Here is a 17,944-nt window from a genome sequence, read left to right on the forward strand (position 1 = left end):
CCTTGGATCCACTGTTTGACCACGTCGTACTGCCCAATCGATGCTGCTGTGTGTATGTCCAGCGGAACGTCCAGGTCAGCATTGCCCATCAGCTGTTCGAATCCATGCCACATCGACAGGCTGCGATTCAGAAGCTCCGACTCACTCGCCTCGTCACTCAGCTCAGACATGTTGTCCTCGCCTCCTGCACAAACACAGCAGCTCAGCACAGCTCTCCACAGGTAGGTCATAAAGTGCTCTAGCACTTCAGTCCATCTAGTCTGTACCAAACTGTTATTCCCATCACCCCGTACATAACCCTCCATAACCCACCCATCCGTGTGCTTATCCTTATCCGAACTGCTCTTTGTTGAAATCAAAATCCCATCCAGCTCGTTCCATATTCTCACCACTGTCTGAGTGAAGATATCCCTTCTATTCCCCTATTCTCACCACTGACTGAGTGAAGATATCCCTTCTATTCCCCTATTCTCACCACTGTCTGAGTGAAGATATCCCTTCTATTCCACTTAAATATTTCACCTTTCACCCATTACCCATGTCCTCTACTTCAAGTCCCACCCAACCTCAGTGGAAAAATCCTGCTTGCACTTACCCTATCTATATCCCTCATAATTTTGTTTATCTCTATCAAATCTCCCTACATTCTAATACGTTCCAGGGAATAAAGTCCTAACCTATTCAACTTTTCCCTACAACTCATGTCCTCAAGTCCCAACAACATCCTTGTAAATTTTCTCTGCACACGTTCAACTTCATTGATATCTTTCCTGCAGGTAGGTAACCAGAACTGCACACGATACTCCAAATTAGGGCTCACCAATGTTTCATACAACTTCAATATAACACCCAACTCCTGTACTCAGTACTGTGATTTATGAAGGCCCATGTGCCAACAGCTGTCTTTATGATCCTACCTACCTGTGATACTACCCTAACCCTAACACTGCAACAGCTTGCTTTCTATGTTGTACTGCCCTGGGTTGCATGTCATGTAGACAGCTGGGACACAACATCCATAGCTGACCCCGATCAATGTAAAGTCTCACTTATCTGTGACACCATTTTCAAGGAGTTATAGATCTATATTCTTAAATTCCTCTGTTCTATCGCATTCCTCAGCGGCCAATGGCTCTCTGTGGAAGTCCCTCTCTGGTTTGTCATCCCAAAATGCAACACCTCTCACTTACCTACAAGAAATTCCATCTAACTTTTTCCCCAATAGTCCAGATAAAAAACACACTGTCCAGTCCTGGGACGTCCCACCAATGGATCGGGACCAGGCACGTACGGTCAGTAACCATGGGAAAGTCCACACACTTGGTACTAATGGCACAGGCCCCAGTTCACCACACAGGGTCTACTTACATACACACAGGCCTTGACAACTTAGTGCCAGCACGTACTGTAAGCATCAGCCAGGCCAAAAACGCTCAGGGAGGCAGCGCCCCCACCACAGGGTGACAATACGAATGGCCAAGACAGGAAAACATGAATTCATCAAATAAATTTCAAAGCAAGTTTATTATCAAAGCATGTATATGTAACCATATACCACCCTGATACATTTACTTGTGGGCATTCACAGTAAACAAAGAAATACAATATAATCAATGAAAAACGCACAGAGGCTGCAGATTGCAGAGATCACAGCTCAAGGAAAGTGTATCTTGTAGTTTCCTGAGCTGCCTGCAAAATGTCACTGTGTATCCTCAATGGCATCTTGAAAATATCTTGAGTACTATTCACAATCTATCTGACTCTCAGCCATTTAAAGAGTAGTTGCTAGCATACTACTACACACAAAATGCCAGAGGAACTCTGCAGGCCAGGCAGCATCCACAGAAATGAATACAGTTGAAGTTTCAGGCCAAGATCCTTCTTCAGGACCAGAAAGGAAGGGGGCAGAAGGCAAGACAGAGGGGAAGGAATACAAGCTGGCAGGTGATTGGTGAAACCAGGTGAGGGGAGAAAATGGGTGGACGAGGAAGGGAGGATGAAGTGAAGAAGCTGGGAGGTGATAGGTGAAAAAGATAATGAGCTGAAGAAAGGAATCTGAAAGGAGATGAGAGTGGATCATGGGAAAAAGGGAAGGAAGAGGGGAACCAGAGGGTGGTGATGGACAGGTGTGGAGAACAGATGAGACGGAGGAAGGAAAAAAGAAAGAACAGAAGAAAGATATTAAGAAGTGATTCTACTGTCAGAAAGGCAACAGCAAGATTGCAATCGTAATCTCTCATGTGTCCTGATAACCACATAAACACAAGAGATTCTGCATATGCAGGAAATCCAGAGCAACACATTCAAACTGCTAGAGGTATTCAGCAGGTCAGGCAGCATCTATAGAAATGAATAAACAGTTGACATTTTGTGCCGAGACCCTTCATCAGAATTGGAAAAGGAGAGGTTGCTGGACGATTATTGAAGCAACGATGAAATAGTTTATTTAACCCTGAAAATGTTCAGCGAGTGTCCCAGCCCGAAAAGTCGACTATTTATTCCCCTCCACCGATGATAACAAGAAACGTGTTGTAGTAATGCCAATTCAGGAACAAATATTGGTCAGAATCCTGAAAAGAACTTTGATACTCTCCTTCCAAATAGCGGATGGTTCACACTCGCCTATACGTGAGCAGTGAACATCTTAAATCCATGTAAATCAGAAAGAACACCCAACGGTACTGGCCTCCTACCGTGAACAGCTCCACTGAGGAATGGCTCACAGAGATAAGTATCACACGTGTCAGTATTCCTGTTGCAATGGGTTACTGTCCACCCTGGATGGACCTGTAACCCCTGCAGCAATGGACAATTGACCACCTTACTATAGGTTCCAATGCCCTCTGCTGCTGTGGGTTACTTCAGACCTTTAGTGTATCACTGACCCTTGTTTCCATGGGTCACCTTTCACCCTCTCTCAGCGTCACTGAATCCCGTTGCCATTGGTTACCCTACACCCTCAGAGTATCACTGACCCCGTTATTATGGGTTAACGTGCACCTAAAATGTCACTGAACCTTGTCCGCGGATTCCAGAGTCCCTTAGCTAACAGTGCCATCGCCTCCCATGTCCACAGGGCTCGCCCCAGTGTCCCTCCCCACTCACCCCACCCAGTACCTTCCGTAAACACAAATATCGCGGAGGGTCGGAAAATGGCCGTTCAGCGCCGGTCCCCTTCCGGGCTACATCCACCCACGTGACATCCGTCAACCAACCGACGGCGCTCCGTGAGGAGGTGGCACAACGAGAGCAGAGTAGGGGGCAAGATGGTCCTTGCCGGCAACGAAAGCCTCGGGTCCGCCAGGAACAGCGGCGCGGCCACGGAGGACCTCCCCGGAGCGGGTCGTTGTAAAATTGTTCAAACGATTCAATCATCGAAGAAACAGTTTAAAATTTCAAGATTGCATAATATCATTGCCAGTACTCAAGTGTAAAAGATACGAAATATTTGTTACTCCAGATGTGACGCAACACAATAAAATCCAATAAGATAAAGAACACAACAATAATAAAAAACAATAAAAATAACAAAAATCTTGGGATCTGAGTCCATAAGACACTCAAAGCTGCAGCACAGGTTGACTTTTTGGTTAAGATTGGCCTTCATCAACCGTGAGATTAAGTTTAAGAGCCAAGAGGTAATGTTGCAGCTATATAGGATCCTGGTCGGACCCCACTTGGAGTACTGTGCTCAGTTCTGGTCGCCTCACTACAGGAAGGATGTGGAAGCCATAGAAAGGGTGCAGAGAAGATTTACAAGGATGTTGCCTGGGTTGGGGTGTGTGCCTTATGAGAATAGGTTGAGTGAACTCGGCCTTTTCTCCTTGGAGCAACAGAGAATGAGAGGTGACCTGATAGAGGTGTATAAGATGATGAGAAACGTTGATCGTGTGGATAGTCAGAGGCTTTTTCCTAGTGCTGAAATGGTTGCCACAAGAGCACACAGGTTTAAGGTGCTTGGAAGCAGGTACAGAGGGGATGTCGGGTAATGCAGGATAGTTTTTTGCAGCAATACATAGAGGTACCGACTAGAGAAGGGGCAGTGTTGGATCTCCTGTTAGGGAATGAGATAGGTCAGGTGACGGACATATGTGTTGAGGAGCACTTTGGGTCCAGTGATCACAATACCATTAGTTTCAATATAATTATGGAGAAGGATAGGACTGGACCCAGGGTTGAGATTTTTGATTGGAGAAAGGCTAACTTTGAAGAGATGCAAAAGGACTTAGAGGGAGTGGATTGAAACAATTTGTTTTATGGGAAGGATGTAACAGAGAAATGGAGGTCATTTAAAGGTGAAATTTTGAGGGTACAGAATCTTTATGTTCCTGTTAGGTTGAAAGGAAAGGTTGAAAGTTTGAGAGCGCCGTGGTTTTCAAGGGATATTGGAAACCTGGTTTGGAAAAAGAGGGAGATCTATAATAAATATAGGCAGCATGGTGTAAATGAGGTGCTCGAGGAATATAAAGAATGTAAAAAGAATCTTAAGAAAGAAATTAGAAAAGCTAAAAGAAGATATAAGGTTGCTTTGGCAAGTAAGATGAAAATAAATCCGAAGGGTTTCTACATTTATATTAATAGCAAAAGGATAGTGAGGGATAAAATTGGTCCCTTAGAGAATCAGAGTGGACAGCTATGTGTGGAGCCGAAAGAGATGGGGGAGATTTTGAACAATTTCTTTTCTTTGGTATTCACTAAGGAGAAGGATATTGAATTGTGTAAGGTAAGGGAAACAAGTAGGGAAGTTATGGAAACTATGACAATTAAAGAGGAGGAAGTACTGGCACTTTTAAGGAATATAAAAGTGGATAAATCTCTGGGTCCTGACAGGGTATTCCCTAGGACCTTGAGGGAAGTTAGCATAGAAATAGCAGGGGCTCTGACAGAAATACTTCAAATGTCATTAGAAACGGGGATGGTGCCAGAGGATTGGCGTATTGTTCATGTGGTTCCATTGTTTAAAAAGGGTTCTAAGAGTAAACCTAGCAATTATTGACATCAGTGGTGGGTAAATTAATGGAAAGTATTCCTAGAGATGGTATATATAATTATCTGGATAGACAGGGTCTGATTAGGAATAGTTAGCATGGATTTGTGCGTGGAAGGTCATGTTTGACAAATCTTGAATTTTTTGAAGAGGTTACGAGGAGAGTGTTATGGTCCGGTCCGGTCCGGTCTGGAGCCTGCATTCCGGGTCTTGATCCAGTCTGCAGACTCCCAACTCTGGGTATTGTAGCTGTCCCTCCTTTCACCCTTAAGCACAAATAGGTTCATCTTGGCTTAAGGAGGTGCTGCTGAGACCTATCAGCTGGCAGGTGTATATATAGGGGCTCTGGGACTGAGGCTAGTATGGGGGGTTGTTCTGTCTGGTTTGGAGTACCCACTGTTAATCATCTAGTTCTGTAAGTCTGTTCTTGTAGTCACCCTGGACCAAGCTCCTTTCTGATCATTTGCCTCTGTTGGGTAAGCAGGCTGGACTACTGTTGCCTGGTGGGAGACTCTGACCCTTTCCTACCCCTTGTTTCTGATGGGTTGTGACCTGCAACCTGCCCAGGTGCTCTGTGACTTGCCCAGGCCCCTGTGTTCCTGCCTGGGAGGCTGGGCCCTGCCCAGAAGTAATGTGGCCTGCCCTGGGGGCTATCCTCCCAGCATTCCTTGTTGCATAGACCCACCTTTAGCCTAGCGACGGTCCTGCCTTTGCCATGAACTCCAGGGTCCTGCCTTTGCCATGAACTCTCTGAACCCCAGGATCTCCTTTGCATGCCATGGTCTCCCCATCTTGTTCTATCCTTTAGTTGTTCCTGTCCTGCCCCTAGTACTTCAGTGCCTGCATTTGGGTCCAGTCTCCATGTCCTCTTGTGACAGAAAGTTGATGAGGGTAAAGCAGTGGATGTTGTCTATATGGACTTCAGTAAGGCCTTTGACAAGGTTCTGCATGGAAGGTTAGTTGAGTATTAATATTGAAGTAGTAAAATGAATTCAACATTGGCTAGATGGGAGATGCCAGAAAGTAGTGATGGATAACTGTTTGTCAGGTTGGAGGCTGGTGACTAGTGGTGTGCCTCAGGGATCTGTACTGGGTCCAATGTTGTTTGTCATATACATTAATGATCTGGAAGATGGGGTGGTAAATTGGATTAGTAAGTATGCAGATGATACTAAGATGGGTGGCGTTGTGGATAATGAAGTAGGTTTTCAAAGCTTGCAGAGAGATTTAGGCCAGTTAGAAAAGTGGGCTAAAAGATGGCAGATGGCATTTAATGCTGTTAAGTGTGAGGTGGTACATTTTGGTAGGAATAATCCAAATAGGACATACATGGTAAATGGTAGGGCATTGAAGAATGCAGTAGAACAGAGTGATCTAGGAATAATGGTGCATAGTTCCCTGAAGGCGGAATCTCATGTGGATAGGGTGGTGAAGAAAGCTTTTGGTATGCTGGCCTTTATAAATCAGAGCATTGAGTATAGGAGTTGGGATGTAATGTTAAAATTGTACAAGGCATTGGTGAGGCCGAATTTGGAGTATTGTGTACAGTTCTGGTCACTGAATCATAGGAAAGATATTAACAAAATAGAGAGTACTGAGAATTTACTAGAATGTTACCTGGGATCCGGAACCTAAGTTACAGGGAAATGCTGAACAAGTTAGGAGCATAGATGGTTGAGGGGGAACTTGATAGGGGTATTTAAAATAATGAGGGGGATAGATAGAGTTGACATGGATAGGCTTTTTCCATTGAGAATAGGGGAGATTCAAACAAGAGGACATGAGTTGAGAGTTAGGGGGCAAAAGTTTAAGGGTAGCACAAGCAGGAATTTCTTTACTCAGAGTGGTAGCTGTGTGGAACGAGCTTCCAGTAGAAGTGGTGGAGGCAGGTTTGATATTGTCATTTAAAGTAAAATTGGATAGGTATATGGACAGGAATGGAGGTTATGGGCTGAGTGTGGGCCAGTGGGAGTAGGTGAATGTAAGCGTCGGCATGGACTAGAAGGGCTGAGATGGCCTGTTTCTGTGCTGTAATTGTTGTATGGTAATTTTTTTAGTGGTGAGTGCCTGGAATGGGCTGCCAGCGACTGTGATGGAGGCGGATATGCTAGGATCTTTTAAGGGACTCCTGGACAGGTACAAAAGTACATGGAGCTTAGAAAAATAGAGGGCTCTGGATAACCCTAGGTAATTTCTAAAGTAAGTATGTGTTTGCCCCAGCTTTGTGGGCCAAAGCTCCTGTATTGGGCTGTAGGTTTTGTATGTTTCATACTTTGGTGATTGTAATATCATCACCGGTGTTTGGTCTAAATCACAGAACTATTTCACCACCCACCAGAAGGACTATAGATTTCAAAGTTAATCTATTATCAAAGTACATATATGGCATAATACACTTCATTCTCTTGCAGGCACTCACAGTAAATACAAAGAAACACAATAGAATCAATTAAAGAATGCACACAACAGGACAGACAAATGCAGTGTGCAAAAGACAACAAACTGCAAACTCAAAGAATAAAACATAATAATAATAATAAATAAACAATAAACATTGAGAACAAAGAAGAGAAAATCTGCAGATGCTGGAAATCCAAGCAGCACACACAAAATGCTGGAGGACTCACCAGCATCTATGGAAAAAATACAGTCGATGTTTCAGGCTGAGGCCCTTCAGCAGGATTGGGGATGAGGAGTCAGAGTAAGAAGGTGGGCGGAGGGGTGGAAACACGAGGTGATAGGTGAAGCTGGGAGGGAAAGTAAAGATCTGGGAAGTTGACTGGTGAAAGGGATACAGGGCTGGCGATGCGGGAATCTGATAGGAGAGGACAGAAGGCCATGGAAGAAAGAGAGTGAAGCACCTGATGGGCAGGTAAGGAGATAAGGTGAGAGAAGGAAATGGGAATGGGGAATACCGAAGGAGAGGGTGGGCAGGCATTGCCAGAAGTTCGAGAAATTGAAGTTTATGCCAGCAAGTGAGAGGCTACCCGGACGGAATACAAGGTGTTGCTCCTCCAACCGAAGTGTGGCCCCATTACGACATGTCAGAATGGGAAGAGGAAGTGGAATTAAAATGAGTGGCCACTGGGCGATCCGCTGGGAAATATTGAGAATATGTGTTGAAGAGTCCTTGAAAGTGAGTCTATAGGTTGTAGCAACAGTTCTGAGTTGGAGTGAGTGAAGTTATCCTCTCTGATTGTTGAGGGGTGGTAACTGTTCCTGAACCTGGTGGTGTTCGCCTCCACCTTCTCAAGATCACTTAGGGATGGGCAATGATTGGTGGTCCACGCTTTGAAAATAGTCGAAATAAAACCCATGAAACACTACATCACAATTTACAAGAGGTCCTGCAGATGGCAGAAATCCAGAGTAACACACGCAAAATGATGGAGGAACTCAGCGGGTCAAGCACAATCTGTGGAAATGACGTTTTAGGCTGAGACTTTTTTTCAACACTACCTCATGCTCTTTTGGATGATTTATATGTTTAACTAAATATGCACAAATGGAACAAATGGAATGTTGGCCTTTATTACAAGGGGAATTGAGTACAAGAGCAAGGATGTCCTTTTGCATTTGTACAGGGCCCTGGTGAGACCACACCTGGAATATTGTGTACAGTTTTGGTCTCCAGGTTTAAGGAAGGACATTCTGGCAATTGAGGAAGTGCAGCGTAGATTCACTAGGTTGATTCCTGGGATGGCAGGGCTGTCTTACGCAGAGAGATTGGAGAGATTGGGCTTGTACACGCTGGAATTGAGGAGATTGAGAGGGAATCTGATTGAAACGTTTAAGATAATTAAAGGATTTGATAGGATTGAGGCAGGAAATATGTTCCAGATGTTGGGAGAGTCCAGTACCAGAGGGCATGGATTGAGAATAAGAGGTCAGTTATTTAAAACAGAGTTGAGGAAAAACTTCTTCTCCCAGAGAGTTTTGGAGGTGTGGAATGCACTGCCTCGGAAGACGGTGGAGGCCAATTCTCTGGATGCTTTCAAGAAGGAGCTAGATAGATATCTGATGGATAGGGGAATCAAGGGATATGGGGACAAGGCAGGGACTGGGTATTGATAGTGAATGATCAGCCATGATCTCAGAATGGCGGTGCAGACTCAAGGGGCCGAATGGTCTACTTCTGTACCTATTGTCTACTGTCTATTGTCTAAAAGCAAATTTTTGTGCACGTATCTAATAACGTATTTTGAAAAGCTGTGCCAGACGGTTATGGTACTAAATCATCAGAGCAAGGGATGATTCGTCCTGATGAAGGGTCTCGGCCCGAAACGTCGACATCACTTCTCCCTAGAGATGCTGCCTGGCCTGCTGTGTTCCACCAGCATTTTGCGTGTGTTGTTGTTTGATGATCTAATCCGTGGGTCTGCCTCCCTTCGGCGTAGTACTCTTAGGTGCAGGACGATGGCGGTGTCTCTGGAGGCCTGGAGCGCGTCGTCCACGAGAACGGACCGTATTGTGGCGTCACAAAGCACGCAGGTCAACTGACCGGCCGTTGGCGTCTCGTTACCAAGAGCAACGACTCTGGTAACTGCCGCCATTTTATACCGGGTGTTTTTAAACGGACGGTTGGATCAGGTGAGTGACTGGGGAAGGAGAAATGAGAAAACATTAAACTAAAGGACTGGAATTAGGCCACTCTGCCCACATGGCTGATTTATTATTAATTATACTTCTCAACCACATTCGTCAAGAACCTATCAACCACCGCTTTATAAATACTCATCTGTGACAACGAACTCCAGAGATTCACAAAAAAAACAAAATGCTGGCAGAACTCAGCAGGCGGAGGTAGTGATGACGTTTCGGGCCGAAACCCTTCATCAGGAGTGAAGTAACATGGGATGGTTGGGGGGGGGGGAAATAAGAAGTGGGGGGAGGGATGAAGTAGAGAGCTGGGAAGTGATAGGCTGAAGGGAAATGGGCTAGGGGGAAGGTGGAGAATTATGGGAAATAAAAGAGAAAGGAAGGTAGGGCTGCGGGGAGATTATAGTGAGGGGGGGAAAGAGAAAGGGAACCAGACTAAAATTATAGATAGGGATGGGGTAAGGGGGGGCAGGGGTATCAACGGAGGTCAGTGAGTTTAATGTTCATGCCAGCAGGTGGGAGGGTACCTAGGCCAGGAGATAAGGTGTTGCTCCATCAACCTGCATGTGGCCTCATCTTGACAGTAGAGGAGGCCATGGACAGACATGTCGGAGTGGGAGTGGTCTGTGGAATTGAAGTGTGTGGCCACAGGGAGATCCCGCCACTGCTGGAGGACTGAGCACCAGTGTTCGGCAAAACGGTCTCCCAGTCTGCGGCGGGTCTCCCCAATGTATAAATGGCCACATCGGGAGCACCGGATACAGTATATCACTCCAGTTGACTCGCAGGTGAAGTGGTGCGTCACCTGAAAGGACTGTCTGGGGCCTAGGATGGTGGTGAGGGAAAGTGTGGGGGCAGGTGTAGCACTTCTTCCGTTTGCATGGATAAGTGCCTGGAGGGAGGTCGGTGGGGAGGGATGGGGGGGAACGAATGGACAAGGGAATCGCAGAGGGAGCGATCCCTGCGGAAAGCCGAGAGTGGGTGGGGGAGGGGAAGATGTGTCTGGTGGTGGGATCCCATAGGAGGTGGCAGAAATTACGGAGGATTATACGTTGGATCTGTAGGCTGGTAGGGTGTTAGGTGAGGACCAGGGGGACTCCACCTCTGGTGGGCTTGTGGGGGGATGGGGTGAGGGCAGAGGTGTATGAATTACGGGAGGTGCGATGGAGGGCAGAGTTGATAGTGGACGAAGGGAAGCCCCTTTCTTTAAAAAAAGAAGACATCAAGGAAGAATGAAAGGCCTCATCCTGAGAGCAGATACGGCTGAGGCAGAGGAATTGAGAGAAAGGGATAGCATTTTTGCAGGAGACAGGGTGGGTGGAGGAATAGTCTAGGTAGCTGTGAGAGTCTGTCTGTTTGTAGTAGACATCAGTGGATAGGCTGTCTCTGGAGATAGAAACAGAAAGATCTAGATCTGGTGAGGACCCGGCAGGGTTGAAAACTCTGGTCCGAGGGGGGTGGGAGACTAGTGGAGTCAGCAGACCAGAGCTCTCAACACCATCCCCTCCAACCTTCCTCTCTCTGAGTCCGAGCGCTCTGTCCTTAGTAAGGGCCTCATCTTTGTCCCCCTTCGCCCTCACCTCGGTGAGTTCCACGTACGCCAGGACGTGGAGCTCTTCTTCCGCCGGCTCCGTCTTCGAGCCCACTTCTTCGGTAGGGACTCTCCCACCCCCACTGATGACCCATTCTCCCATCTCCAACCCTCCTCCTCCTCATGGACTTCTAACCCACCCTGGATCTGTTCATCTCCAATTGCCGTCGGGACATTAACCGTCTCGACTTCACCACCCCTTGCTCCAATTCCAACCTTACCCCCTCTGAACGCTCTGCTCTCCATTCCCGCCGCAACAACCCCAACCTTACCATCAAACCCGCTAATAAGGGGGGTGCTGTTGTCGTCTGGCGCACCGACCTGTACATAGCGGAGGCACGACGACAACTCGCTGACACCTCCTCTTATCTACCCCTGGACTATGACCCCACTAGGGAGCACCAGTCCATTGTCTCCCAAACCATTTCCGATCTCATCAGCTCGGGAAATCTCCCATCCACGGAAACCAAACTTATAGTTCCCACACCCCACACTTCCCGTTTCTACCTCCTACCTAAGATTCACAAACCTGCTTGTCCAGGCAGACCCATTGCCTTTGCTTGCTCCGGCCCCACTGAACTCATTTCTGCCTATCTCGACTCTGTTTTATCTCCCCTTATTCAATCCCTTCCCACCTATGTCCGTGATTCTTCCCATGCTTTACATTTCTTCAAAGATTTCAAGTTCCCTGGTCCCCGCCGCCTTATTTTCACCATGGATGTCCAGTCCCTATATACCTCTATCCCCCACCAGGAAGGTCTCCAAGCTCTCCGTTTCTTCCTGGATTCCAGACCCAGTCAGTCACCCTCTACCACCACTCTTCTCCGCCTCGCGGAATTAGTCCTGACCCTTAACAATTTCTTCTTTGGCTCCTCCCACTTCCTCCAAATTAAAGGTGTAGCCATGGGCACCCGCATGGGTCCTAGCTACGCCTGCCTTTTTGTCGGCCATGAGGAGCAATCTATGTTTAAAGCCGACACCGGTATTTGTCCTCCTCTTTTCTTATGTTATATCGATGACTGCATCGGCGCTGCCTCCTGCACACATGCTGAGCTCGTCGACTTCATTAACTTCACCTCCAACTTTCACCCCGCCCTCAAATTTCCGACATCTCCCTCCCCTATCCAGACAGCCTATCCACCGATGTCTACTACAAACCTACAGACTCTCATAGCTACCTAGACTATTCCTCCTCCCACCGTCTCCTGCAAAGATGCTATCCCTTTTTCTCAATTCCTCTGCCTCCACCGCATCTGCTCTCAGGATGAGGCCTTTCATTCTCGGACAAAGGAGATGTCTTTCTTTCTTAAAGAAAGGGGCTTCCCTTCGTCCACTATCAACTCTGCCCTCCATCACAACTCCCGTATTTCACGCACCTCTGCCCTCACCCTATCCCCCCACAAGCCCACCAGAGATAGAGTCCCCCTGGTCCTCACCTAACACCCTTCCAGCCTACAGATCCAACGTATAATCCTCCGTAACTTCCGCCACCTCCTATGGGATCCCACCACCAGACACATCTTCCCCTCCCCCACCCACTCTCGGCTTTCCGCAGGGGTCGCTCCCTCTGCGACTCCCTTGTCCATTCATCCCCCCCCATCCCTCCCCACCGACCATCTCCAGGCATTTATCCCTGCAAACAGAAGAAGTGCTACACCTGCCCCCACACTTCTTCCCTCACCACCATCCTGGGCTCCAGACAGTCCTTTCAGGTGAGGCACCACTTCACCTGCGAGTCAACTGGGGTGATATACTGTATCCGGTGCTCCCGATGTGGCCATTTATACATTGGGGAGAACCGCTGCAGACTGGGAGACCGTTACGCCGAACACCAGTGCACAGTCCTCTAGCAGTGACGGGATCTCCCTGTGGCCACACACTTCAATTCCACAGCCCACTCCCACTCCGATATGTCTGTCCATGGCCTCCTCTACCGTCAAGATGATGCCACATGCAGGTTGATGGAGCAACACCTTATCTCCTGGCCTAGGTACCCTCCCACCTGCTGGCATGAACATCCAACTCACTGACCTCCATTGATACCCCTGCCCCCCTCCTCCCTTACCCCATCCCTATCTATAATTTTAGTCTGGTTCCCTTTCTCTTTCCCCCCCTCACTATAATCTCCCCGCAGCCCTACCTTCCTTTCTCTTTTATTTCCCATAATTTTCCACCTTCCCCCAGCCCATTTCCCTTCAGCCTATCACTTCCCAGCTCTCTACTTCATCCCTCCCCCCACTTCTTATTTCCCCCCCCCCCCCCAACCATCCCATGTTTCTTCACTCCTGATGAAGGGTTTCAGCCCAAAACATCGTCACTACCTCCTCCTATAGATGCTGTCTGGCCTGCTGAGTTCTGCCAGCATTTTGTGTTTTTATTTATTTCCAGCAACTGCAGATTCACTTGTGTTGTCCCAAGATTCACCATCGAATGGCTATAGAATTTCATCCCTCTATTCTAAGCTGTCTCCCCCACTACAGGAAACATCCACTCTATCTAGGACTTTAATCATTCAATACGTTTCAATGAGATTCTCATTCTCTCTCTCTCTCTCTCTCTCTCTCTCTCACACACACACACACACACACACACACACACACACACACACACACACACACACACACACACACACACACACACACACACACACACACACACACACACACACACACACACACACACACACACACACACACACACACACTCTCTAAACTCCAGTGAATACAGGCCCAGAGCCGCCAAATACTCCTCATACATTAGCTCGTGATCATTCTTGTGACCTCCTCTGGACTCACTAATGCCAGCACATCTTTGAGATTAGAGGCCCAAAACTTGCCAAAAGTGCAGTTGGACCAGTAACTCATAAAGCCTTAGAATCACATCCTTGCTCTTATATTCTAGTCCTCTCAAAATGAATGCTAACATTGCATTTGCATTCCTTACTCACAAGTTAACCTTGAGGGATTCCTGCACAAGGACTCTCAAGTCCTTTTGCACTTATGATTTTTGAATTTTCTCCACGTTTACAAAATAGTCTATGCCTTTATTCCTACTAAAGTGCATGATGACCATACATTTGCCTACACTATATTCCATTTACCACTTCTTTGCTCATTCCCCCAATCTGTCTATGTCAGGAGTTCCCAAACTTTTATATGCCATATACCAATACCATTAAGCAAGGGGTCTGTGGAACCCAGTTTGGGAATCCCTGGTCTAAGTTCTTCTATAGACACCCTGCCTCTTTAACACTACCAGCCCTTTTCTTCATATCTTCCACAAACTTGGCCATGGAACCATTAATTCCTTCATCCAAATCAATGGTATACAATGTAAAAAGAAGCAGGCCCAACAGGGAGCCCTGTGGGTACCTCTAGCCACTGGTGATGGTTGGATGGAGGTGAGGGAATGAGGGATGTTTCCTTCTCTTTCTTCAATTTACCGCATCTATGTCAACAATCGACAATCTCAGTAATCAATCCCAGTTTTCAGCTCTTCCCATCCTCAGTTCTCCTACAGTAAGGGAAATTTTTCAGCAGTTAACCAACCCACCACATTTGTCATGTGGGAGCAATCCAGGACAGCCCTGGAAAACCATTTGGCCACAGGGAGGAAATGTCAGCTCTTGAGGTCAGAGTCAAGCCCAGGTCCAGGTCCCACAACAGTGGTAATCTGTGTAGCACCATATTCACTTACACATTTTCTTCCAAATGAACTGGTTCAGGGATGTAAAGAGCCTGTCACCCTCCCCCTTCTGGTTCCTCTCCTGCTTCCCTTTCTCCCATGATCCTCTCCTATATGTGCCAAGCTGAGGCTGAGTCTGTCCTACTCCAGCTGCTCCGGGCTTTGTGTCTGAGGTCTCCCTCCTCTCCCTCCCCCACCTCCCACCCCCCACTCTTTGGATGTTTGTCCTTTTTTGTAATGGGTTCTTTTGGGTTTCTTGTTTTGGGACTGCCTGTAAGGAGACAAATCTCAAGGTAGTATACCTTTTATTGGCTTTTGTCCCTTCTTTTCAAGTCCTGATGAAGGATATCGGCCTGAAACATTGACTGTTTATTCCTCTCCATAGATGCTGCCTGACCTGAATTTTCCTGCATTTTGTGTGTGTTATTATCAATAATGGGGGAAGATCTTTATTTTATTTTGAGTGCCACAGTAGCATAGTGGTTAGCACAATGCTATAATAGTTTGGGCATTCTGGATTTCGGAATTCATTTCTGGCGCTGTCTGTAAGGACTTCCTGTGAACACATGGATTTCCTTTGGGCGCTGGGTTTCTTTCCATGGTCCAAGTGCGTTCCAGTTACTAGGTTAATTGGTTATTGGAAATTGTCGTGTGATTAGACTAGTATTAAATCGGTGGGTTGCTGGCGGAGTGGCTCATTGGGCCAGAAGGGCCTGTTCCACGCTGTGTCTGAGCAAAAATAAATAAATGAATACTTTCAGCCGATGAATCATAAACTATTGCTTTTACTTTCAGACGCTTACTGCGTGAACAAGCAGGGTCCTGAATGAATATGACTTCAAATGAGAATGGGAAAGTGACTCAGGTTGATGGAAGCAGCTGTGATCGCCAGAGAACTGATTACAGCTTAACAACTCTACACAATAGTCACAAATCATACTGGGATATGATATTTGCACATGTTAAAGATGAACTCCCCTCCCTGGATTCAGACTTTTCATCAGTAAGTCTTATTTTCAGAATCCCAATGTTAAATATCCTGCTTATTAAACATAGGAATAAATTTTCTGAGCTGAACTGATGGTGATTTCCTCATATGTCATGACAGTGGGAATGGTAGCTAACTAAGGGAAGGGAAATCTCAGTTCCTACACAAAAAAAACAAAGGATTATAAATATTTCTTCTGACTAGGCATTGAAATGCATTTATAAGAGGCATAGATTGAGTGGACAGCCAGAGACTTCATTCAGTATCGAAATAGTGAATGCAAGGAGCATAATTTTAAGGTGATTGGAGGAAAGTATAGAGGGGATGTCAGAGGTAATTTCTTTACACAGAGAGTGTTGGCTGTGTGGAACGCCCTGCCAGAGGTGATGAAAGTAGGGGCGTTAAGAAACTCTTAGATAGGCACGTGGATTATAGAAAAAATGGGGGTTATTTGTAGGAGGAAAAGGTTAGTTTGATCTCAGAGTGATCTCAGGTCACCACAATATCGTGGGCTGAAGGGCCTGTGCTGTGGTGTAATGTTCTACATTCTGTAATTAAGTGGTGTAACTTCAGCCAACTTATAAGGCAGATTTAACTGAAAGGTATAATGATGGGACAGTAGAGGAAGAAAAGGTATAGAATACCCAGGGAGGAGGGGAAAGAATGAGATTCATTGATACGTAGAGGAGGGTGGTTCTGGCTATTATAACTCTTGCTCAAAAGTTAGCAATTGAGAGCAAGCCCACTTCCCAACTCTGTGTTGTGCTCTCTGTACCTTTAACACTGTTTCAGAGCTGGTTAATGTTAAGGCATTGAAATGAGCACAGAGTAAAAGGCTGGTATTGGGGGGAAGAGTATGACAAAAAGATTTTAGTCCAAGTGTCAATTCATAATCCTACATTTGACTATATCATCTGAGACCTATTTCAGGCCGTGCACAGGATTTCACAGCAGGCATAATGATCCTGAGTAACTAGATGAGGCACTGCCGTGGGTGTGCGACATGAGCATTGAACTTTACTGCGTACTGGTCTCCCATGTTCTATATAACCCTAGAGAGGAAAGTAAAAACCACCGAGAGGATCACTGGGTCTCCTTCCCCCCCCCACCCATTTGTGACATTTCCCAGGAGCGTTGTAGAGGAAGGGCCCGGTGCATTGTTGAGGATCTCTACCACCCAGCCCACAATTTCTTTGACCCACTACTGTCAGGAAGGAGGTACAGGAACATCAGGACTATGACTGCCAGAATGGAGTAACAGCTCCTTCCTTCAGGATGAGAGACTAATGAAATCCCTACCATGACTAAGGTCTCATCACTAGGAAAGCAAGCTATTTGCTGTACTGTTTACTTGTGCTGTGCATTTCTGTATATGCATTTTGAATTTATGAACTTATTTGTGGTAATATTTTGTTTTATGTGTTGTGTGTGATATATGTTGTGTTATTTCACTGTGGTTCAGCAGAATGTTGTTTCATTTGGTTGTATGTATGTACAATCAGATGACAATAAACTTGAACTCCTGTACACAGTTGGCAAGGTGAAGGAAATGAACTTCTGAACACAGATGGGATAGACTAGGAGTGTTATGATGTTTCCTTTTTGGTGGATGGGGTGAGGTGGTGTCAGTTATTCCCCACATTAATTCTCACTTTGGTCCTGACCATCGTCATTCTAATCTTTTCCTGTGCTGATTTCTTTGTCCTTCAGTGTTTGAACTCAGTAATGAATATCAAACTAAGTCCACGTACCTATTATTCAGTTCTTATGCTCTCTATTCTGAGATCTCACCTTCCATTTCTCATATCTTTTTTTTTATTCTGCGCAGTCAGGTTCAGAAGATGGTGAAGTTGCAATTTTCCAGCGAGAAGCCACGGGGCTAATTTCATGCCTGCCAGAGGATCTGAGAAACTTAACACTTGAAGACCCAGTTCTTGAGGTAAAAATCCACTTGTATTGACATCCCTGTAGGAATACTGTCTCCTGAGGTTGGTACCCTGTACAGTTTTATTCTACATGAGAGCCAAGTTTAGAACTTTCATTGCAAACCATACCAAGGCTCAGGGTTAAACAGACAGCTAGAACTGGTGGTTTG

General features: G+C 46.2%; 2 protein-coding genes across 8 annotated transcripts in view; one reads left to right on the forward strand and one right to left on the reverse strand.

The window, feature by feature from the left end:
* Positions 1-3,226, reverse strand: part of anks3 (ankyrin repeat and sterile alpha motif domain containing 3) — a 60,273-nt gene extending 57,047 nt beyond the window's left edge. For 2 of the 5 annotated variants that reach the window (XM_059978845.1, XM_059978846.1), the window contains exon 1: positions 1-184. In XM_059978845.1, the coding sequence (XP_059834828.1) occupies positions 1-170 (170 nt within the window). In that variant the 5' untranslated portion in view covers positions 171-184. Of the gene's footprint in view, positions 185-3,000; positions 3,020-3,105 lie in introns of those variants that run through there. The other 3 variants (XM_059978843.1, XM_059978844.1, XM_059978847.1) reach the window with 3 other exon arrangements.
* A 6,307-nt stretch (positions 3,227-9,533) lies between these two features.
* Positions 9,534-17,944, forward strand: part of LOC132398994 (dynein axonemal assembly factor 8) — a 181,029-nt gene continuing 172,618 nt past the window's right edge. The window contains exons 1-3 of one of the 3 annotated variants that reach the window (XM_059978835.1): positions 9,534-9,577; positions 15,657-15,864; positions 17,678-17,788. In XM_059978835.1, the coding sequence (XP_059834818.1) occupies positions 15,688-15,864; positions 17,678-17,788 (288 nt within the window). In that variant the 5' untranslated portion in view covers positions 9,534-9,577; positions 15,657-15,687. Of the gene's footprint in view, positions 9,578-10,352; positions 10,375-15,132; positions 15,155-15,656; positions 15,865-17,677; positions 17,789-17,944 lie in introns of those variants that run through there. The other 2 variants (XM_059978834.1, XM_059978837.1) reach the window with 2 other exon arrangements.

Source organism: Hypanus sabinus, chromosome 9 (assembly GCF_030144855.1).
Source record: "Hypanus sabinus isolate sHypSab1 chromosome 9, sHypSab1.hap1, whole genome shotgun sequence".
Lineage (NCBI taxonomy): Eukaryota > Metazoa > Chordata > Chondrichthyes > Myliobatiformes > Dasyatidae > Hypanus > Hypanus sabinus.